Source organism: Lynx rufus, unplaced genomic scaffold (genome assembly GCF_022079265.1).
Source record: "Lynx rufus isolate CCGP_SWC_20201006 ecotype Redwood Valley unplaced genomic scaffold, mLynRuf1.p SCAF_13, whole genome shotgun sequence".
NCBI classification, from domain to species: Eukaryota; Metazoa; Chordata; class Mammalia; order Carnivora; family Felidae; genus Lynx; species Lynx rufus.
The window spans coordinates 45,504,904-45,526,872 of NW_025814827.1; the positions used below are offsets into that span (position 1 = coordinate 45,504,904).

The window sequence follows — 21,969 nt, forward strand, 5'->3', positions numbered from 1 at the left end:
CAGAGGTGGCTGCATCTGTAAGGATGATGGGCTACAGCCATGAGTCCGTGTGCCCTCTCAGAGACCTGCTGTAGACTGGGACTTAGAAGTCACTACCCCACACATCAGAGGGTACCCCTACACACTAAACCTCCTCCTGGAGGCTCAGGCCTGGTGCTGTTAGGGGTGGTGGGGGGTAGTGTCAATCAGCTGGGATATAAGTCCATAGCTGATGGGCTCTGCCTGCTCTAGGCAAGACTTAAAGGTTTTCCTAAATTTCCCTTAACCCTGAGGGTCTCTGGGCCAGGGAGAGGACTGGGAGGAGAGGTGTCACCTGCTGAGAAGGAGGCGAAGGGGAGCGTCTGGGTCAGTCCTGCACCAAGGATGCTCAGAGACTCACAGTTTTCCAGGAAGGCCTCCTTGGGCTGTGTATAAAGCCGCCCCTCCTCTCCTGGATTCCCACCCCCCATCGCCCTGACCCCGTTCATGTCCCCATGGCTGGCAGGCTTTGAAGAAGAGTCTGAAGGCAAGATATTGGCTTCAAAGAAAATAGCTTTATTCTGCTTCATCCAAAGGGGCTGCTATATAGACTCTGGAACTGGGGGCTTCGTCAGCACCCTCGGGACTGGGCAGATCAAGAAGATGTGGCAAAGCTATTCCTCATTCAAGCCCTTGTGAAAGGAAACAAAGTCCAAATTAGCTATGGGGAGGTGGGGGTTGGGCAGGGATGGGCACAGAAAACAAAGGGGAGACGGGGCACCTGATGGGGTGGAGGACTGCTGTGGGCCTGAGGGAGGCCCCCATGTGAGGGATGTGTCCTAAGGGCTGGTGTGGAGGAGTGAGGGCTGGAGGGCAGTGCTCTGAGAGGCCAGAGGGAATAAGCCTGGGCAAGGACAAAGGGGTCCTCTGGGATGTCCATTTTAGGACTGAGTTACAAGGCTGTAGGCCTAAACTAGGTGAAAACAAGAGGCCAGCAGTTGAATTGAGACATAGACACAGTGGGTATATACAAATTGGCACCTACTAGGGTTGCTGACCACCTTAGGGCTGGGATTCACAAAATCATTGAAAGTTGGAGTTGGAAGAATCTTAGAAATCACAGAGGATGGCATTACCTCACCCTCTGTGGCTTCATGGTTCAGTTGTGGGGAATGAATGAAAAGGAAGCATCCCTGATGTGAGGGGGCTCTGTCTGGGGGACGCTGATGTTGGCAGGTGTGCTGACATGCGGTAACTAGTGGGGCCCAGAGGAGGGACCCACCTTGGTGCCAATGTCGCGGCTCTTGGCCCGCAGCTTGTTGACCTGGGACTCGGCGATGTCCGCCCGCTCCTCTGCCTCATCCAGCTCGTGCTGCACCTTGCGGAACTTGGACAGGTTGGTGTTGGCCTGTTCCTCCTGCAGGGGGGTTTGAAGGGGGGGAGGATGAGGTGAGGGGAGGCCAGAGATTCTTTCAGCCTCCCAGCCTGGAGGACTGGCTCAGCAATGTTCCTCCCTCAGGCCCCTAGCAGAGCTACTCACCGCCTCCTCGGCCTGGCGCTTGTAGGCCTTGACCTTCAGCTGCAACTTGTCCACCAGGTCCTGTAGCCTCAGGAGGTTCTTCCTGTCCTCCTCCGTCTGGGGGTCGGGCGGGCAGGGTTAGGAGTGAGGAGGGCACACTCATTGGAGGCAGCGCACCCCTCCCCCGCCGTGGTCGTTACCCTGAATGTAGCATCCTCACCCGATTCTACTTTCTGATCCCCAACAAACACTTGCACTCTCCTTATAATTTTTATGGTAAAAAATTATTTAATTTAATAATTAAATTTAAAAAGTAACTAATTAAATTAAAATATTAAATAATTAAATTAAATTAAATTAATTAAATTATTTTTAAAATAATTTTTTCACCATAAAAATTATAATTTTTTAATGGTTTGTGCCAGGAGAGAGTCTAGGGAGCTGCTGGGACTCCTGAAATTGTGCACAGGCTCATGTGTGTGCACTGTTCTGAGGAGCAGGCCTTTAGGGGTCCTGGGGCCCCATGGAGAAAAACTCTCCTGCTCTAGAACCCAGCATGATGTGTGTATAGAGAGATGGTAACTTTTTGGATTAGAGCAAAAACAAAATCTAATTAGGATTCTGATTCTAGAAAACATAATGGAAAGGTAAAGTCTATATCTCTATAGGTAAACAAAAAATTCTGAGGTTTGTTGAATGACTTTGGTGTATTTTTGGTGTATTTTGGTGGTCATGGCACCCAAACAGAATTTGGCAACATATTTGCTTTCTGGTAATCTGCATTGGGTGAGCTCTGTCTGGAGCTCTCAGTGTTGTCCCCAGGGGACAGGTGGAGGGTGAAGGTTGGAGGCACAGCTGCTAGGCCAGGGGGCTCAGAGGCTGAACTCTAGCCAGGGGACAGTTCCGGTAGAAGACAGCTAGGCAGGGTGGAAATGGGGCAGCCAGGGGCTGCATTCCCACTCCTTGTCCTGGAGGAGGCTACGAGAGAGCACTTCATCCCTCGTGGTGGGGTGTCCCTGGCTTCAGGTCACGGTGCAGAGGGTCCAGCCGCAGAGCAGCCCCCACGCCCGCACCTGGTATGTCAGCTCCTTGATGCGGCGCTCACTCTTCCTCATGCCCTTGACCGACTCCGCGTTGCGCTTCTGCTCGGCCTCCAGCTCATTCTCCAGCTCCCGCACCCGGGCCTCCAGCTTCTGCAGCTGCTTCTTGCCGCCCTTGAGGGCGATCTGCTCGGCCTCATCCAGCCTGTGCTGCAGGTCCTTGATGGTCTGCTCCATGTTCTTCTTCATGCGCTCCAGGTGGGCGCTGGTGTCCTGCTCCTTCTTCAGCTCCTCTGCCATCATGGCAGCCTGGGGACAGGAGACACGTGTAAAAGAACAGAGGCCCGGGGCCTCTTGTCCCTTGAGGATCACCTTTTTCCCATCGTGGCGTTTGTTTCCCGAGGCCCTCAGACTCACGCAGCTACAGAGTCAACTTGCCGCGGCACAGTGGCCTGGCCTGGACCCAGGGCCCCATGTCTTTAGCGGGGGCAGGAAGGGGAACAGTCACTCACATCCGTGATGGCCTTCTTGGCCTTCTCCTCGGCGTTCCTGCACTCCTGCACGGCCTCCTCCACTTCAGTCTGAAGCTGGGACAGGTCTGCATCCATCTTCTTCTTCTGGTTGATGAGGCTGGTGTTCTGAGGACCAAGGTGGGCAGAGCATGAAAAGTACTGAGCATTCATGGGTGGCTTCCAAACCTCACGTGCTGAGTCCGGCCAGCCCGTGCTTCCCTCCAGGAATGCCCAGGGGAGTTGCTCACCTGGGAGTGCAGCAGCTGCACCCGCTCGCTGGTCTCGATCAGCTCCTGCTCCGCCAGCTTCCGAGACCGCTCCGTCTGCTCCACCACGGCCCGCAGCTCCTCCAGCTCAGCCTGCAGCAGGTTGTTACGCCGCTCCACGATGGCGATGTTCTCCTTCAGGTCGTCGTTGGCACGGACCGCATCGTCCAGCTGGATCTGGGTGTCCTGCAGATCAGGAGGGTGGGCATGAGAGAGCGGCTGGCCTCTGGGCCCATCGGAAGGCTGTTACACTAGGATGGATGCCGGTGCGGAGCCCAATGTGGTGGGTCAGGAGGGCCTGTGAGATGTCTCTGCAGTGGCCAGGGGACATCACCACCAACTTGGCCACATGGAGGCCAGTCTGTCTCTGAGTAAGGTGACTTCCTGCATCAGGAGTCTCCATGTACCTTCAGCAAGCTCTGGAGACCCTTGACTTGCTTCTGGGCCTCAGCGGCCATGCGATTGGCATGGCTCAGCTGGATCTCCATCTCATTGAGGTCGCCCTCCATCTTCTTCTTCACCCGCAGGGCCTCGTTGCGGCTGCGTGTCTCTGCATCCAGGGAGGTCTGCAGCGAGTCCACCACCCGCAGGTGGTTGCGCTTGGCCTGCTCCATCTCCTCGTCCTTCTCTGCCAGCTTCCGCTCAATCTCTGCCTTGATCTGGTTGAACTCCAGCTGGGCCCGGAGGATCTTGCCCTCCTCATGCTCCAGGGAGGCCTGGGAGAGGGTGGGGGAGAGAGGGTTCAAGGCAGACAGTCAGGGCACAGGGCCATAGGCAGGGGTCTGTCCATGAATCATGGATACAAAGTGAGTTCAAGAGTGGTATTAAGTGGTTAAGTCAAAGAAGCAGAAGGAGGGAGAAGAAAAGCGAATTTAAAAGAAAAAAAAAACAGGCCTAAGAGAAGGTGATTCAGACCCTCACAGAGCAGAGCGAGCTGTGAAGACAAAGAGGAAAATGAAAGGAAAGGTGTTGCCAAGGAAACCGACCGCAATCAGGCTCAGAATGTAAAAAAATGCTGAAGTGGAAGGCAGAGGCGGAAAGGAGAGGGGAGTGGAAATGGGAAATCTTGACTAAGATGTAATGGGTAAAATGTTTGTGTGAAGGAATAGAGTGACCTGTCCATTCACTCATTCATTCATTCATTCATTCATTCATTTCACAATGTTTGTTGAGTGGCTGTTATGTACCAGGCACTGTTCTAGGCTCTAAGGATGGAACAGTGAACAAAACAGACAACAGGGAGATGAGAACAGTGACCACAGCCTAGGGCTCGGCTCCCGCCCGCCCCCAACCCCGTGCCACCTGGCACACACACACACCTCAGCCTCTTCCAGGGCTGACTGCAGCTCTAGCTTCTCAGCTTCCAGCTGCTTGCGGACTTTCTCCAGCTCATGGATGGTTTTTCCACTGGAACCCAGCTGCTCAGTGAGGTCGGAGATCTCCTCTGTGGAAGGAACGGGGCCACTCAGCTAGGGGCTGCTGTGGTCCAAAATGTGGAGCACACATCTTGGAGCCCCTGGGTGGCACCACATGTGGACACTACCCCCCGCCCCTCCGTGGTCTCTCAGGCCCTAGCGCACCCTGAAGGTTCTTGTTCTCCCGCTTGAAGGTCTCCAGGTGCTCCAGGGACTCCTCGTAGGCATTCTTGAGCTTGAAGAGCTCTGTGCTGAGGGAGCGCGCCTCCTTCTGCGAGGACTCCAGCTCTGACTGCGACTCCTCATACTTCTGCTTCCACTCGGCCAGGATCTGCGGGGACCTGGCTCACTGCGTGGCCCCCAGCCCCGCCCCAGCCCCGCTCCAGGGCCTGCCCAGGTCCCTGGGCTGGGCTCAGCCTCCTCCCCTGCCCTCAAGGAGGAGGTCCCAGTCTTCACGGTGACATTGGCCTCCCTGCTCCGCCCCTGGCTGCGGCCTCCAGCTCGGGCCCACCTTGTCAAAATTCCTCTGCTTCTTGTCCAGGGCTGCGGCAGCTGCATTGGAGCGCTCCACATCCACCATCAGGTCCTCGATCTCATTCTGCAGTCGGTGCTTGGTCTTCTCCAGGGATGAGCACTTGGCGTTGACGGCCTCCACGGCCTCCTCGGCGTCCTGCAGCCGCTGGGCCAGCTTCTTCCTGCCCGGGGCAGTGGGGGTGTGGCAGATGGGAGAGGGTGGGGAAGATGGAGGGTATAGATTTGGACAAGGGGAAACAACGTGAGTGTTCTAGAAAACAATCCTTGAAAATTCAGAAGCATTGTTGGAAAAGCTGAGGACAGGCCCCAGGAGGCTGAGAGGTGGGCAGGCAGAGGGTCTTGGTGGCAGGTTGTGAAGACCCACAGAACCCAAGAGGGCCTTCCAGATGGTCTCCCCTGACCCTGGGCCAGCCTCTATGCTGCAGACATGGAGGACGCATGGGCTACTACAACACCCCCCCCCACATCCCCCATCCCACCACAGCACCCTGCCCCAGGTGGGAGCACTCTGCCCTCAGACAAACCTTTTGTTCGTCTTATATTCGGATGAGAAACATAACGCGAGCAAAAAGCTTCCCTGAGAGGAGAAAGAAGTGGGGGGCCCCCAGACAGAGTTCTCCTGTGTTGTCAAAACCTGGCCAAACGTCTATCCCAAGGTGCAGAATCTTCCCAGGTCTGGGCAGGGTTGTGTCCTGCCTGCAGAGGGGCCTCAGTGAGAGGCAGGCCACCCGGGACTCACTTGGCTTCTTCAAGCTCCTCTGTCCTCTGGATGGCATCTGTCTCATACTTGGTCCTCCACTGGGCCACCTCCGAGTTGGCCTTGGACAGGACGCGCTGCAACTCAGCCTTGGCCTCCGTCTCCTCCTCGTACTGCTCCCGCAGCAGGTCACAGTCGTGTCGGGCTGACTGCAGTGCGTGGGCCAGGGCGTTCTTCGCCTGGGGAGGGGTGGGCACCGGAAGGTGGGCTCAGCTTTCTCCAAAGTACAACCCCAGACAGCGCCCACATGCTCACCCTAGTTTCTCCATCCTCCCCGGGACCTCACCTATTTCTAAATCCCCCATGGGCCCGGAAAAGTCTACTGAGGACTAATAACAAAGCGTGTCCATATAGTATTGTACAGTTCACACAATGTGTCATGGCCACCACTCCTTGCTCTTCACTGCAGCAGGCATTATTGACCTCGTCCTCATTTACGGGGGCTCAAAGAGGTTAGGTGGTTCCCCCAAGATTACCAAGCTCTAAGGGACAGGTCACGATGGAAGCCCTGGCCTTTTTAAAAAAGTCATATTCTCCCCCACCCCTTTTCTTTAAATTTTTAAAAAATGTTTATTTTTGAGAGAGAGACAGAGCTGGAGAGGGGCAGAGAGAGAGGGAGACACAGAATCTGAAGTAGGTTCTAGGCTCTGAGCTGTCAGCACAGAGACTGACATGGGGCTCAAACCCACAAACCACAAGGTTGTGACCTGAGCTGAAGTCAGGCACTTAACCAACTGAGCCACCCAGGTGCCCCTAGTTTCTTTCTCTAGTTTTCAGATTGCCCTCCTAATCCCAAGACCTATTTGTACTGTTCCTTCATCCCATACTTGTGCCCAGCCAAGACAATCATTCCTCCCTAGTTTATTTCCTCTTCTCTGCCTCACTTTCCCCAACCCAGGCATCCTTATCCCATGCCCCTCTTCCTCCAGAGATGGCAACAGAAAGGCAGAGGGCCTCAGCCTGGGCAATAGATTTAGGAAGCATGTGGTAGCTCTGGGCTATTATTCCTTTTGGAAAATGGGAGAACAGTGAAAAACAGCAAGCCTCATTCTTGGGACCTGCTTGCTCCCTGCCTGGACCTAGTGGCCTGAGTCTCGGCCTCACCTTAACTTCCTCCTCCAGCTGCCTCTTGAGGTCCTCCAGCTGCTGGGTGTAGGTGAGCTTGCCTCGGGTCAGCTGGGAGATCAGTGCCTCCTTCTCATCCAGCTGCCGAGACAGCTCACCTGGAGAAGAACCCAGGCACACTCAACTCCGGAAGGTCAGTCACCTCTCTCCCCAACCCTTCCCTTAACTGTTAGGCCCCACTCTTTGGAGGGGTGTGTGTGTGTGTGTGTGTGTGTGTACATGTATGTGAGTGTCTCCCTAAGGCTGGGTGGATTAGAAATGGGGGAGGTGGAGGGGGACTTACCATTCTCAGTCTGTAGCTTGGCCCGCTGGCTGGTGAGGTCGTTGACAGAACGCTGGGTCTCCTCGGCCTTGCTTCGGTGCTCATTCATCTGGTCTTCCAGCGTCCGGCACATCTTCTCCAGGTTAGCCTGAGGGAGGAAGGGGAGTGGATACGGTGGATGAAGGGTTGTAAGGGGTGCATGTACAGAAGTGAAGAGGAGAGGCATGGTAGGGAGAGGATGGGAGAACAGGGTGGAAGAAGAGAGGTGGGAAACTGGACCATCAGAGAAGAGAGGAGACATGCACAGAAAGTGAAGGTGGGTGGAGGGAATTGGGTGCAAGGAGGGTGAGCGGGCAGCCCACCTTGGCCTTGATGATCTGCTCCATGTTGGAGGTGACATCATCCAGCTCCAGCTTGAACTCGCTCTTCTCCTTCTCCAGCTTCTGCTTCACACGCTGCAGGTTGTCGATCTGCTCGCCCAGCTCGGCCACGCTGTCGGCGTGCTTCTTGCGCAGGGCCGCCGCCGTGGCCTCGTGCTGCAGCGTGGCCTCCTCCAGGTCCCGCCTCATCTTCTGGAACTCGGCCTCGCGCTTCTTGTTCATCTCGATCTGCACGGACGTGGCCCCGCCGGCCTCTTCCAGCCGCTCGCTGATCTCCTCCAGCTCCCGGGACAGGTCTGAGCGCAGCTTCTCCACCTTGGCCCTGGCGGTGCGCTCAGCCTCCAGCTCCTCCTCCAGCTCCTCGATGCGAGCCTGGGCCAGCACACAGAAAGCTCAGACCCACCGCCTGCAGACCCCACCCCAGGGCTCCAGAACATTCCTGGCCTGTCTGGAATAGCAAGTCAGTTCAGTTTTATCAGCAGAGAGGTGGAAATAAAAGATTTAGGGAAGATGTTTTGGCTGCTGAGCTAGCCCTCCTTCAGTCCCGAACATTATACATTGTCTGTTGGAAGGACAGGGGGTTGAAGCTCACACTTTAAGAGGGACAAAGAGACTTATGTTCTAGGGATATTTTAAGCAGTTTAGGAGCAAAACTATCAAAAATGTAGAATGAGAGAGCCATGTTTATCTAAAGACCTAACATGGTGTCTTCTCTAGGGTAAGAATAGAAGTCAAAGATTGTCAGGGCTAAAGGGACTTAAAAGCCATTGGTAACAGGGGAGACACAGAGACTCAGAGATCTGGAGTGGGCTCCCCGTGGTCACCAGCTAAGCCAGAGTTGAGACAGGAAGCCAGGATTTCTGCCTCCTACACCTGTGACCTTTTCAAGGTCTCTTCCTATGTCATCCCAGCCCCTCCAAGGGGTGCTTCATGGGTGTGCTGGGGTAGCTCAGCATCTCCCCTCATGGACACATAGCAAGTGCCTATAATGCTGGGGAGGACATCCTGGAGGAGGGGGTCGAGGAGGCCGACAGCCAGCCCAGGGACTCCAGCCTAGGCATCCCACACCTCACCTGAAGCTCTTTGAGCTTCTTCTGCAACTGGCTGCCGAGGGCCTGCTCATCCTCAATCCTGGCATTGAGGGCATTCAGTTCAAAGTCCTTCCTGTAGAGAAGCGGGGAGGGTAAGATGAGGAAGGTTGGTTGGGCACCTGGAGGGCCCACCAGTGGTTGGAAATGGTAATACAAAAAATGAAGAGCAGGATTTCACTAGAAAAATAGCGTCTGGGGCTGATGTAGAGTCCCTGAAAATGTAACACATGCTGAAGGGCTGAAGTCCAACAAGAAATGTAATTGGCAGAGCACCGCAGGTGGAGTGACAAGACCTGGGCTCTGTGGGACTTCCTCTCTGTGGTTCTGTAGAATGAGGCATTGGATAAGATGGTTTCAAAGGCCCCTTTTTGCTCTGATGGCCTTTAATTCTGTTACTGTTACTTTAGACCCTTTGGTTAACCTTTCTGAACCTTCATTTCTGCTTTGGTAAAGTGGGCCTCAAAATACCATTCTTAGAAGGTGGTTTGAGGGTCCATGGGATGATATAGTCATTAGTTCATTCAACAAATGCTGCGTCTGGAGAAGTGTAAAGATTCCTGAACAGAAGCAAGCCCAATGAGGATATAATCATGATAACTCTCAGAGCCTTTCGAAATCCTGACCCTAAAGCACCATAAGATCCTTGATTGTCCAAATACATCCTGCAGGTTCAGTTTCCCAAGTGTGGAAAGTGGATCTATACATTTTGGTAGAATTTGCAATAAGGATTGGATCCACAAGTTCATAGGACCCTGCACTGCTCAAGTGTGGCAGCTGACCCATTTCTCTGTGGTCCTCCAGGTTCTCTGTGAAGGACCTGAAAAGCCTTTCCTGAGAGGCTTTTGTGTGGAACCTTCCTCAGTGTTAAGCAACTGGTCTCCAAAGAGACTTGTGTGAAAAAGGAGGTGAGCTGTTATTTTCCATCTCTTCACTCCCCAACAGGAAGAAAAGGTTTGAGAGATCCGAGTTCAAGTTTTTGCCAGGGAGGACTGCGGGGCCTGGCTACACATGTCTGGGGGAGGAAGGCCCTCTTCCTGGAGGCCTCTGCCCACAGTTTTGTAGCCACTGATGGAGGCTGCGTGGGGTTCTGAGGGCGGGTGTCTTGGGGCAGCATGTACTGTCATGGGCAGAACAGTCCGCTGAGCTGAGGGGGAGGAAGGGCACCAGGGAGGGGAGCACGCTACTTTTTCAGCCGCTCGTCCAGCTGCTGCTTGTCGTTCTCCAGGTCCATGATGCTCTCCTGGGTCAGCTTCAGGTCGCCCTCCAGCTTCCGCTTTGCTCGCTCCAGGTCCATGCGCACCTTCTTCTCCTGCTCCAGGGACCCCTCCAGCTGGTGGAGAGAAGGACCAGTGTGCCCCGTAAGACCAATCGTCCTGATTTGGTGATTTGGAAGCTCAGTCACTCCAGGGTTAGGGAATCCTAAGAAATGTCCAGGACTCGGAAAAGCTTCCCCAGAGTGGGCGAGAGGACTGGGAGAGTGCCTGGTATAGAGGGATGCTCAGTAACCATTTGATAAATGATTTAATGAATGGTTGTGTGCTGAAACCCCAAAGCTGCCTTCATTCATTCAGCATCCTGTGAGCTTCTGCAGACCTGTGCTAGGCACTTTAGACACAACCCTGAATAAATCCAAGTTCTACCTAAAGGCAGCTTTTGGTCTTAGGGCTGAGACAGATACTTCAGTTATGATAACATGGGGTGATAAGTGATCCCATGGACATATGCACAGAGAACTATCTGCAAAACAATGATCACTGAGGACCAGATCCTGCCTAAAATATTAGAGGTCCAAAGGTCCTCCTTGAGGAGTCTCACAAATTTCCCAAAGAAATGTATCACGTTTTTATGTGATATCTCTCTAATCCTATGGTTGAAGGTAGAGATGTAAAGGCTTGACCCTAAATCGAGAAAAGGAAGCCCATCTCTACTGTTGATCATATCAGTAGGATGAAATGGGTAACTCATAATTGATCACCCTTCCCCTTTGCTATTCCCCAGCTCCTTTTTAGAAAGTTATCAGGGGAGGGAATACTCTCCAATCCCATCCTTCTAAACATACACACACAAATACACATGGACATGGACATGGTATATCTAGGCCCTGTGACAATCTACTTACATCATCCACCTGCTGCTCCAGCTTGACTTTGGCCTTGGTCAGGGTGTTGACCTTGTCCTCCTCGGCCTGAAGGTCATCTAGGGCTTGCTGGTGGGCCTCCTGCAGAGCCTTCTTTTCCTTGGTCAGCTTGGCGATGATCTCATCTAGCCCAGCCATTTCCTCTGTCAGGTTCTTCACCTGCCAACCAAGACCCCCATCCCCTTTAGGGTCACAGGTCACCAGCCTGGAGATGTCTATGGGGATCTCCAATGCCAAGGACCAGGACCACCTTGTGGTTTGGGAATCCTGAGGAGACCTGGGCTGGAGCCAGAAGGAGCTGCCCTCACCTTGTTCTCTGTTGCATGCTTCTCCTTCTCCACCTTGGCCAGCGTCAGCTCCAGGTCATCAATGTCCCTTTTGAGCTCAGAGCACTCATCTTCCAGCTTGCGCTTCTTGGCAGTGAGCTCTGCATTCATCTCCTCCTCGTCCTCCAGCCTCTCTGTCATCTCCTTCACCTTGGCCTCCAGCTGGATCTTGTTCTTGATCAGCTGGTCACAGCGTTCCTCTGCATCAGCCAGGTTGTCTTGTTCCTGAGGACAAGGCACAGAGGGGAGGCTGATCAGTGGGTGGGGTGGCTGCCCTAACAGATGCAGGGAGGGAGAGGCTCAGCCTTCACTGTAGGAGGGGAGCTCCAGGATATCCCAGCTGAGAGAAACCTCAGAAGAATGAGGAAGGGAAGAATTTCAGGACAATATGATGGGAACATTGGGGGATGGAAGTAGAGAGGAAGGGAATCAGAAGTCTCTTTAGTTGGCCTTCTTCCTCTGGTCTACTCCACTGAAGGGAAGACACTACATTTGCTGATGCCAGCACTTCACATATTTACAACCTAGTGAGATGGGCAGCTTTATCCCCCGTCCAGAGATGAGGTCATTGAGACTCAAAAATAACATGTGGTTTGCTCAGGGTCAAAAAATTATTAAGCTGTGGATCCAGGCTGAATCCAGGTGGAAAGTCTGTTTTTAAAAGGTAGTTCTTTTCCCCTTCCCATTCATTCTCTGGAGGGACCTCCTTGGAGGTGTTTGAAGTATTGACCCTAGAATCCTGTGCCTATGAGAGGAGAAGGTGAGCCCCAGGCGGGGAAGTACAGGGTGTGTGGAAGATGTTGGCTGAGCAGGGCAGGCAAGCTAGCAAAGGCCCAGGAGCCTCACCGCCTGCACTTGGAGCTGGAGGTCATTCTTCTCCTGCAGCAGGGACACCATCTTCTCCTCCAGTTCCTTGCGGCGAGCCTCTGACTTCTCCAGCGCCTCTTTGATGCGCGCAAACTCCTCCTTCATGGTGGCCATCTCCTTCTCTGTCTCTGCGCTCTTCAGCAGCGGCTTGATCTTGAAGTAGAGCTTCATCCAGGGCCAGTTCTTGACCCCCATGAAGGCCCGAATGTTCCACTGGATTATCAGCAGGGAGTCTCTGCAGGGGCCCAGCAAGGGGTGGTGAGAGAGTCTCCTCTCTCCTTCCTGTCCTAAGGCCCTGACTCCTAAGTAATGGCCCTTCCTTCCTCTATGCCGCTCTGGCTGTGAAGCCCACCCTGGGTCTGTAGGAGCCCCTCCTGCTGGTCTGCTTGCTTGAAATTTCAGTGAGCTTTCTCCTGACACTGCCCTTGAACCAGCCTGGCCTTAGATGGTCAGGAGCCTCCTTCTGAAGCTCTCACCTGCGTTCCAGCAGCTTCTTGTACTCCATTCTGGAGAGCACACCCCGGGACTGGGCCTGGATGCGGGTGATGATGCGGCTCAGCCTCTCGTCACGCATCTCCTCCAGCAGCCCCAGTAGCCCAGCCTTGAAGAACACCTGTGGGCGAGGGGTGGGTGGGCCAGGAGGGGAAAGAAGAGAGGGTTCTTTTAAGGAGGGTGACACCCTAGGAAAGAACTGGAGGGAAGAGGTCAATGGCAGCTAGACCTGGGATGGGGGTGGTGCTGGAGGGTTCACAGGGAAGGAAGCATGCCGTTCAGAGATGGTCCTAAGATGATTGGTCAAAGGGAAGGAGGTACGAGGTGAGAAGCCAAAGGATGAGAGAAGTCTTTCTGTAACCAGCTTGTCTCCTCCCTTCCCTTACCTTGGTATGGCCGAACTTGTACTGATTGTGGTCAATGTCTAGGGAGCCCAGCAGCTTCTCTGCCCCTTTCCTGCTGTCAATGAATTGGCCCTCGGGGATGGCCGCTGGATTCAGGATGCGATACCTGGAGAGGGAGGTGCCCAGAGTCACCCACATTCTGTGCTGACCTGCTCTGCCCACAGTATTCAGGGCCACCTGTGGACTCCCCTCCCCACCAGGTCTGCCCAGGCTCCCCCTGTTTCCTGAGCTCCAGGAGACCCTGTACCTACCTCTGCCTGAAGTCCCCATAGAGGATGCGGTTGGGGAAGCCCTTCCTGCAGATGCGGATGCCCTCCAGCACACCGTTACAGCGCAGCTGGTGCATGACCAGGGGGTTGTCTATCACTCCTGCAGCAGGAGATGGGGGGAGGAAGGTGTAGGGAGAGTACTGGACCAAGCCAGAAGTTCTGGGCTCTGATCCTCGCTCTGTCACTCACTAGTCCGTAACCTTAGCAAGTCATTTAATAATGGAAAGTGGTCCTTTTTTTTTTTCATTTTGTTCGTAGCTATACTCTTTTTTTTATTAACAAATTTTTTTTTAATGTTTTGTTTATTTTTGAGAGAGAGAGAGAAAGACAGAGTGTAAGCAGGAGAGGGGCAGAGAGAGAGGGAGACACAGAATCTGAAGCAGGCTCCAGGCTCTGAGCTGTCAGCATAGAGCCTGATGTGGGGCTCCAATTCACAGACGGCAAGATCATGACCTGAGCCGAAGTCAGATGCTTAGCCGACTGCTTAACCAGGCGCCCCTTCCTAGCTATACTCTTAAGAGTAACCAAAAGACTTTCACATTCTGTATTTCATATTGTGTTTATTATCATAGGTGGTAGCCAGGGCAAATATATCCCATTTTCTAGAGAAGAAATTAATCCCAGAGGAGTTAAGCCCAGAGAGTTTAAGGGACTTCACCAAGGTCACTAAGCTGACCAGAGCAGAGTTAGCCAAGCCTTGAATCCAGGCCCCTGAGACTCCAACTCCTACTCAGTCAAAAAAGGGTAAGCAATCTCTAAATGTCTCACTGGGGGGCTGCATGACATGAGGCGATGCCCATTTAAGTGCATTACATGGCCCCCAAATCACACTGCAAATGCAAGGAAATGGGGGTGGGTGGGAGTAGTCTACTATCTCATAGGGGATGGGAGGAGAGTGTCATTTGGAAACCACCATTGTGGGGGATTAGGAGATGGCTTAGGAGGCCCTGTCCCCGGGGCCTGGGGCATGTGGCCAGCAGTGGCAAGTTCTGGGGCTCACCTGGAGACTTTGTCTCATTGGGAATGATGCAACGCACGAAGTGGGGATGTGTAGAGCGCAAGTTGGTCATCAGCTTGTTCAGATTTTCCTGTGGCCCAAAGTGCAGGAGGGAAAAGTAATGCAAGTGAAGGAGAGGGATGTAGGGAAGGGAGAGGAGAGGAGGGAAGGGAAAGAAAGACGGAGAGAATGAAGAAATGTTGGGGAGGACATGGAGGAGGGGACAGCCCGAGACCAGAGGGAAAGGGAGATATTGAGATGGGAGAAGAGGAGAGGAGAGGGCAGCCCACAAAGGGGGAGAGAATGGAGAGAAAGAAAGACAAAGAAGGAAAGGGGTCACAAGGGAAGGAGGAGACAGGGGAGTCAGGGATGGAAAGGCAGGAAGGAGCAGGGCTGGTGGGTGCTGGGGAGCCTAGCTGGGTGGGGGCTGGGCTCACAGACTCACCCTGTGCAGAGCTGACACAGTCTGAAAGGATGAGCCTTTCTTGGCTTTGCCTTTGCCTTTATCAACAGCTGTGGAAGGAGAGTCAAAGAAAGGGGCCTGAGTGGGCATGTGGGAGGCCAGAGCTGGGGGGTGGACAATCACAGGCTCTCTTTATGTCTTTGCAAGCATTTGGCCACGAGGTGAGGGTCTTCACTATGGGGGCCTCTGCCTCTCCACCCCCATTCTATCTCACTGATCCTGTACCCCTTGGGGGCAAACCTGACACAAAAGTGGTGGAATGTGCAATGAACCTGTCTCAGAACCAGGTCAGAAACGTTGCTTTGTAGTCCCCAGAGTCCCAGTCTCTACTTACGTGCATCAGCGCCCAGATAGTTGGCAAACAGGTTACTGAGCATCTTGAGGGAGGACTTCTGGTACAAGGCCACCACCGTCTCGTTGAGTGGGTCTTTGTTCTTCTGCAGCCAGCCCAGGATGTTGTAGTCCACGGTGCCGGCGTAATGGATCAGGGAGAAGTGGGCTTCCGGCTTCCCCTTAATGTTGCGTGGCTTCTGGAAGTTGTTGGACTTGCCCAGGTGGTTGTCATACAGCTTGGCCTTGAAGGTCATATCAGTGGCCTTGGGGAACATGCATTCCTCCTCCAGGATGGACATGATGCCCATGGGCTGAGGGTCGAGGGGAAAACATCGTTGAGCATGCTTCATGCAGATGCAGATGGATCCTACTCTAAGGTCAATATTTGTTTATGGTGATGCCTCTTTTGGGTGTTAAGGTATCAGGTTCAGCTTTCAGTACAGTTATTTACAAACTTGCACCTGTTCAAGCTTTCCCAAGGTGGAAGACTTTGTGTGATTTCAGAGGGACTTTTGTGAAAGTCTGGGAATGTGGATACTCTAGGTGCTTTACACACCACTGCATTGCCCAGATCCCTAAGATGTTGGGGTTGAAAACAGATACATTGTTTTTCCCTGCACCGTGCTCAAACCAGGTTAAACCAGGGCTTTTAAACATACTGATATAAGAGGCTTTCCTGGAGCTGCCTGTCCTCCCTGTGTCCATTCTCAAGCCCCTGGGACCTCGGCTCTCCTGTGCCATCCTGTCCTGGGTGGTCAGGACAACACAGGACTCTGGAAACTAGGGCTTGGGATCGAGATCATGTTCCCCAGCAGAGAGAGGGGCTGCCATTTTGTCTGGGGCATTCCTGTAGGGCGTGAGTGGGTAGTTTAGGCAGCAGGTGGAGGCAGCACCTTCTCGATGAGGTCGATGCAGGCCTGCAGGTCCATGCCAAAGTCGATGAACTCCCACTCGATGCCTTCCTTCTTGTACTCCTCCTGCTCCAGCACGAACATGTGGTGGTTGAAGAACTGCTGCAGCTTCTCGTTGGTGAAGTTGATGCACAGCTGCTCAAAGCTGTTGAACTGCAGGGGGCAGGGGTGGAGCGGGTCAGGCAGGCAGGGGTCTGAGAGGACAGTGGGGTCAGCCCAGGCCTGTGCCCCAGCCCAGTTAGGAGTGTGGCCGGACCCCTCCTCTGTCAGGCCAGGGAGAGGGAGCCCCCACTGGAAGACAGGATGATGTGTTTATCACCGCTGAGCCCCACCGCCTTTCCCACTCCTGGCCATGATGGTCACAGGTGCGAATGAGTGAGTTACTGTTCCCCCCACACCCAGGCTCCCCCAACTCACATCGAAGATCTCGAAGCCGGCGATGTCCAGGACCCCTATGAAGTATTGGCGTGGCTGCTTGGTCTCCAGGGTGGCATTGATCCGTGTCACCATCCAGTTGAACATCTTCTCGTACACTGCCTTGGCCAGTGCCCCGGTGGCATATGCCACCTGGAAGGTAAGGGAGAGACCCAGATGAGCAGAGTTAGTGGGGACAGTGAATTCCAAAGCCCCCACTGCAGCATGCCAGCACCCTCCCCATTTATCTCCTAAAGATGACCCACCTGCTGGACATTCTGCCCCTTGGTGACATATTCATTGCCCACTTTCACTCGAGGGTGGCACAGCCCCTTGAGCAGGTCAGCTGAGTTGAGCCCCATGAGGTAGGCAGATTTGTCAGCCTCTGAAAGGAGAGGGCAGGCAGCCAAGTTGGTAAAGGGTTGACTCCTCTACAGATGTGGCCCTCAGTGACTCCACAGCTGCCCTCCAGCATCCAGACTCCTACCTTCAGTGCCGTCTGGCTCAGCCTGCTCCTCTCGCTGCTTCTGTTTGAACTTCATGTTTCCAAAGTGCATGATGGCACCCGTCAGCTTGTACATGGAGTTCTTCTCCTCTGAAGTGAAGCCCAGCACATCAAAGGCATTCTGTAGGCAAATCCCATATTGGTGGACCCCGGAATAGGAAGTATGGTACGTAAATGAGATCCCGCTTCAGTTGGAGACAGAACTTCTTTCCTGAATCCTTGTGGCTTCTGATACTCCCATACCCGGTAGGAAACTCCAACACCAAGATAGGCAGTACAAGAGCAAGATGGTGTGCATACTGCCCCAGATCTGGCATCTGTGGTCACAACTGTCCTCTGGAGCTGCCTTGTTTACCCACTCATGATTTCTACTTTTGTCCTTCATCTGGGCCCTATACTTGCTTCCCTGCTGGAACCATTTATACCTATCTCTGGTCTTCACCTAACAGCCTGCCCCAGCCCCATGGTGACTGCATGACCTACCCCTCTTCCCTGGGTGATGCCTTGCTTCTTGTCTTGTCTGCTTCTCTGTCTCATGGTGTTCAGCCCTTTTTTGCTTGAACATCAAATACTGGCCACCACTGTCTCATCACACCTATTTCCCAACACATAGTGGTCATAATGCTTGTTCTGCCCCATGGAGAGGGCCATACCACTTTGAATAAGAGATAGACAGTGTCTCAGCTCTCCTACTGAGCCATTGAACTGGCCTCATTTACCCCTCACTGCCTGTCCCCTCACCCCTCAACCAGGTTCTCACACACTTACATCAGTGGCCATGAGCTCTTCAGCGTCATCAATGGAGGCCACCGTGGTCTCTCCTTGGGAGATGAATGCATAATCATAGGGGTTGTTGGTGATCAGCAGCATGTCTGGGAAGAAAAGATGTGGTTAGGATGAGGCACAACCCCCTGGCTCTCGCTGGGGCTGCCTACCACAGCACAGGACTCGCAGGAAAGCACATGACAAGGCTTAATGTGGTCCCACATCCCACAGAACTGAATCCAGCAGTGTCATAAACCCAGGGCATGCTAGCAAGCAGCCTCAAGCAGAGGGGACCAGGTTGCCATGGAGATAGTTGGTCTCGGTTGGTAGCTCTGACTCACCCAGCAGCTCGGGCTTTTTGTTAGACAGGATTTGGTAGAAAATGTGATAGTCTCTCTCCGCTTTCAACTGGAAAATAACTCTGGATTTTTCCAGAAGGTCTGTGAACAGTAATGGGAGAAAAAAGAGAAATGTTGGGATTTAGGTGCAAAGAAATAGAGGGAAATGAATGATAAGCATAGCAAGCAAAAGGCAGAGGGAAAGGGAGAGACAAAGAGAGAGGTTCCCATACAGACATGCAGAGACAGAGGTGGAGAAAGACCAGAGGGAGTCTCAGAGAGAGACAAATATATAGACCTAGAAACACAAAAGAGACAGAGACAGAAAGGCAGACAGACAGAGAGAGGAGAGAGACAGGTTGGGATCATGATGACTTAGAATGAGGGTGAGCTCAAGCTGAGTCCTAGCAGATTCATGGCACTCACAGGTCTCTATGTCTGCAGACGCCAACTTTCCGGTCGCCCCAAAATGGATTCGAATGAATTTCCCCTAGAGAGATGGAGGAGAGTGGTGATGAGTGGAGGCCAGGCTCATGTTTGACACCATCCCTTCACCAGCCCAAGTCCCAAACCCAAGGTCAGGGACCACTCACAAAGCGGGAGGAGTTGTCATTCCGGACTGTCTTGGCATTGCCAAAGGCCTCCAGGGCAGGATTGGCCTGGATGATCTGGTCCTCCAGAGTGCCCTGCAGAGGTCAGGAAGGATGGCTGGTGAGAGGTCTCCCCTTCCCTTTTTGCAGTGCAGGCCCGTGGAGGACAACAGGCCTACCTTCCCTGGGGTCTGCTCCTTCTTGCTGCGATCCCCAATGGCGGCAATAACAGCGAAGTACTGGATGACCCTCTTGGTGTTGACAGTCTTTCCTGCCCCAGATTCCCCACTGTCGGGAGAGGCAGGGGCTCATTAGGCAATGAACAGATACCGCTTGAGACAAACAGGCCTCAAGTCAGGAGAGAATGTCTGGTCCTACTCGACAGTGGGAGCCCTGAAGCAGGAGCTTCCGGGTAACGTGCATCCCAAGCACACAGCTGTACTCCGACACGCATGGTGTCAGGGAGAGCACCAGGAAGGATGACAGGAAAATGCCGGGTTTGCTGGTCTTAGATAGGCAAGGTCAACATGAGGCAATGGGCCTGGGCCATTTTGGAAAAGAATGGGGGGCGGTGGGCGTGGCAGAATGGGGAAAGATGAAAGAAAGTGTGGAGGAGAAGAAGATACGGTAACGCTGGGCTTATGGATAAGAGAGCCATGAGTTGGAGGAGAGAGAGTGAAGGGAAGGAGAGAGGAAAACTGCCACAGGAGTGGGAAGCAGAAAGGAAGCAGGGGAGCAAAGGCAAAGGTAAAAGTCACTGGAGAAAGAAGAGCTGGCATGAAGGTAGAGGGAAAAGAGAATGGCGGGTCCTTGATGGGGGCTGGGGTCAGGGAGGTTCTGGAAGGGACCAGGGTAGGAGGTACACTCACGTGATTAGGATGGACTGGTTTTCTCTGTCTGTTGGAAGAAAGTGGGGAGGAAAAATCAGGAGCCACACAGGATGCTTTTGCCTGGCATCCACCCACCCTACCACCCCACCTCCCTGCCTCTCTCCAGGCATCTCCCAGTGGCCCAAACCAATAGGCCCATTCCCTCCCATGGGGTTCCCCAGAAAACCCTCCAGTCAAGGCTTGTCACCTGTCAGCATGTACTGATAGGCGTTGTCAGAGATGGAGAAGATGTGGGGTGGTGCCTCACTCCTCTTCTTGCCCCGGTAGGCAGCCACCACCTCCGCATTGTACACAGGCAGCCACTTGTAGGGATTGACGGTGACACAGAAGAGGCCCGAGTAGGTCTAGGGTAGAAAAGGAGGGTTGAGTTTTTGGCGATGAAGAGGGGAGGATGGCAGATTTCAGAGTTAGAGAACCATTCCAGGAGGGGAAGAGGAGAAAGGAAAATCTATGAAAGCACTAAACCTGAGTAATCCCAGCCTGGGGGGGTATTAGAACTGAACCAGGGAGGCAGGGGCCCAGATAGAGTGCTGTAATGGCTGCACACAAAGAACAGAAACCTGGGGTTCCAGGAGGCAGGCCTGTGCAGACCAGGAAGCTACTAGATTCAGAGGATGTCCTGGAGGGCACACTCACGTAGATCATCCAAGAGGCATAGCGCTCCTTGAGGTTGTAGAGCACGGCAGGTTCATGCAGGAAGGTCAGCATGGCCATGTCCTCGATCTTGTCAAACTTGGGTGGGTTCTGCTGCATCACCTGGTCCTCCTTCACGGTCACCGTCTACAACAGTCCACATGCAGGCCGTACGGTCAGCCCCCCCTCTTCCCAGAAAGGAGTCAGGTGAGTTCTAGGACAGTGGTGTTCAAGAGAGAAGCACTGGTGATCATAGAGAAGACAGACAGGATGTTGGGAAGGAGAAGGGCTATTTGGCAGGTGTGGATCCCTGCCCAGAGGAAGGGGAAATCGGAGTGTCCTCAGGTCTGCATGGGGTGGGTCCTGGTGGCAACCCTCTCTGTGTACCCCAGCTATGGGAGGAGTCCAGGAGGGCCACTCATACCAGCCCTGCTGCCCACCTTGCCATGCTCAGTCTCAGCAGTGACTTTGCCACCCTCTCGAGACACAATTTTGGCCTTGACGAACTCCTCTTTGTCATCAGGCACGAAGACATCCTTCTTGAGGTCAAAAGGTCGGGTCTGGGCTTCCAGCCGCTCCTTCTCTGACTTTCGCAGGAAGGGGGCGGCGGCCCCAAAGGCGGCCATCTCTGCATCCACCATGGCTGTGCCTGCAGTGGGTGGGAGCTGGAGAAGATGCTGGCTGCCCTCCTGTCCGCCCACCCTCCACTCCCTTCCCTGGGTTATCTGTTTCAGTGGGAGCCCCAGAGCCTAGCACCGTACTCATGAGTCAGGGGGGTCACTGTGAGTCCCTGGTTCCCTGAGCTTATCCCTCAACCACGTAATAGCCTAGCAAACCTGTCAGGCAGAAAGGGAGGCTAACTTTTGTTCAGCTCGGGGCTCTCTTAGAGGAGGGAGGAGCGTTCTGGGCTTCTCATGGGAGCAGAAAGTTAACTCCATCCATCTCTTATCCTTGTCCCTCCTTGGCACCTCCTCTCTAGTCACAGGCAAGGAGCTCTTGGTTACCAAGACATACTCCCCAAGGCAAGGCAGAAACAGAGTCCCATGCCTGGCTTTGGGGCTGTCATGGCCAATCTTCCCAGATTCCCGCACACTCCATCTTCCGCTTTCCTTACCTTGGTTTCTCGAATGTGTGTACTAGATGAAAGGGGCTCAAGCCTGCAGGGGACCTGGAAAGAGGGAAGGCTATGTCAGGGCCATCTCCCTGCTGCTCTCTGGCTCTGCCCCTCAGCACCTGGCCCTCCCCTAGGTCTGAAAACAGGTGGGGAGTGGTGGCCAGCTTCTCTGGTCCTGTCCTCTGTCTGGCTTTCCAAACACTGTTGCCCTTTCTCCTGGGCAATAGTTCTGACAGTTTCCTGATGTCCATTCATCCTCCTCCCACCTGGAGATGGTCTTTCCCTTGCCTATACTCATCTAGTGAAACTTGCCTTCTTTGAGCCACCTGAGAAACAACTAATGCTCGCATCTGTTCAGTCCTTTACAGTCTACAAAGCATTTTTATGCACACTCTCTTACTCAGTCTTCACCCTGTTCTACAGATGAAGAAAGCAAGGTTAAGGGGCTTTCTTGTCAAAGAACACACAACTATTTAGTGGTGGAGCCAGGCCTTTAGCCCCATGTCTCATGACTAAATCTAGTTCTCTTCCATTCTGTTCCCATTTGATTGTCAGTCTTGGTAGACCCTCTCAGAGAGGAGACCCTTGTGGGCATCCTCTCATAGGCACACCCATCACACAGCCAAATGCTCTCCATATGTCCTCTGATGAACACATATGCC

The 21,969-nt window shown here is 53.6% G+C and overlaps 1 protein-coding gene across 1 annotated transcript; it reads right to left on the reverse strand.

Moving 5' to 3' along the window:
* Window positions 1–632: 632 nt before the first annotated feature.
* LOC124508195 (myosin-7) lies at window positions 633–20,834 on the reverse strand. The gene is made up of 38 exons (XM_047074612.1): window positions 20,634–20,834; window positions 20,197–20,340; window positions 19,748–19,904; window positions 19,540–19,567; window positions 18,850–18,958; window positions 18,674–18,766; window positions 18,507–18,570; window positions 18,084–18,182; window positions 17,746–17,849; window positions 16,960–17,098; window positions 16,739–16,857; window positions 16,476–16,625; window positions 16,041–16,211; window positions 15,149–15,458; window positions 14,797–14,864; window positions 14,355–14,442; window positions 13,337–13,454; window positions 13,068–13,191; window positions 12,666–12,802; window positions 12,169–12,424; window positions 11,305–11,547; window positions 10,979–11,155; window positions 10,044–10,189; window positions 8,842–8,932; window positions 7,751–8,140; window positions 7,410–7,536; window positions 7,106–7,224; window positions 5,984–6,180; window positions 5,222–5,405; window positions 4,876–5,041; window positions 4,615–4,739; window positions 3,703–4,011; window positions 3,278–3,481; window positions 3,030–3,155; window positions 2,551–2,826; window positions 1,499–1,594; window positions 1,241–1,375; window positions 633–650 (listed from the first exon to the last, which is right to left on the reverse strand). The coding sequence occupies exons 1-38, from the start codon at window positions 20,832–20,834 to the stop codon at window positions 633–635; spliced, it is 5,808 nt and encodes a 1,935-aa protein (XP_046930568.1).
* Between the last annotated feature and the right edge of the window lie 1,135 nt (window positions 20,835–21,969).

Bases quoted from the DNA above. Each gene is read 5' to 3' on its own strand.
- LOC124508195 (XM_047074612.1), bottom strand. From the start codon at position 20,834: ATGGTGGATGCAGAGATGGCCGCCTTTGGGGCCGCCGCCCCCTTCCTG. The intron at 15,459-16,040 runs GTGCTGCCTCCA...CTCGACCCTCAG, and splicing joins GCATCGACCTCATCGAGAAG to CCCATGGGCATCATGTCCAT. The intron at 14,865-15,148 runs GTAAGTAGAGAC...CTCCTTCCACAG, and splicing joins CTATCTGGGCGCTGATGCAC to CTGTTGATAAAGGCAAAGGC.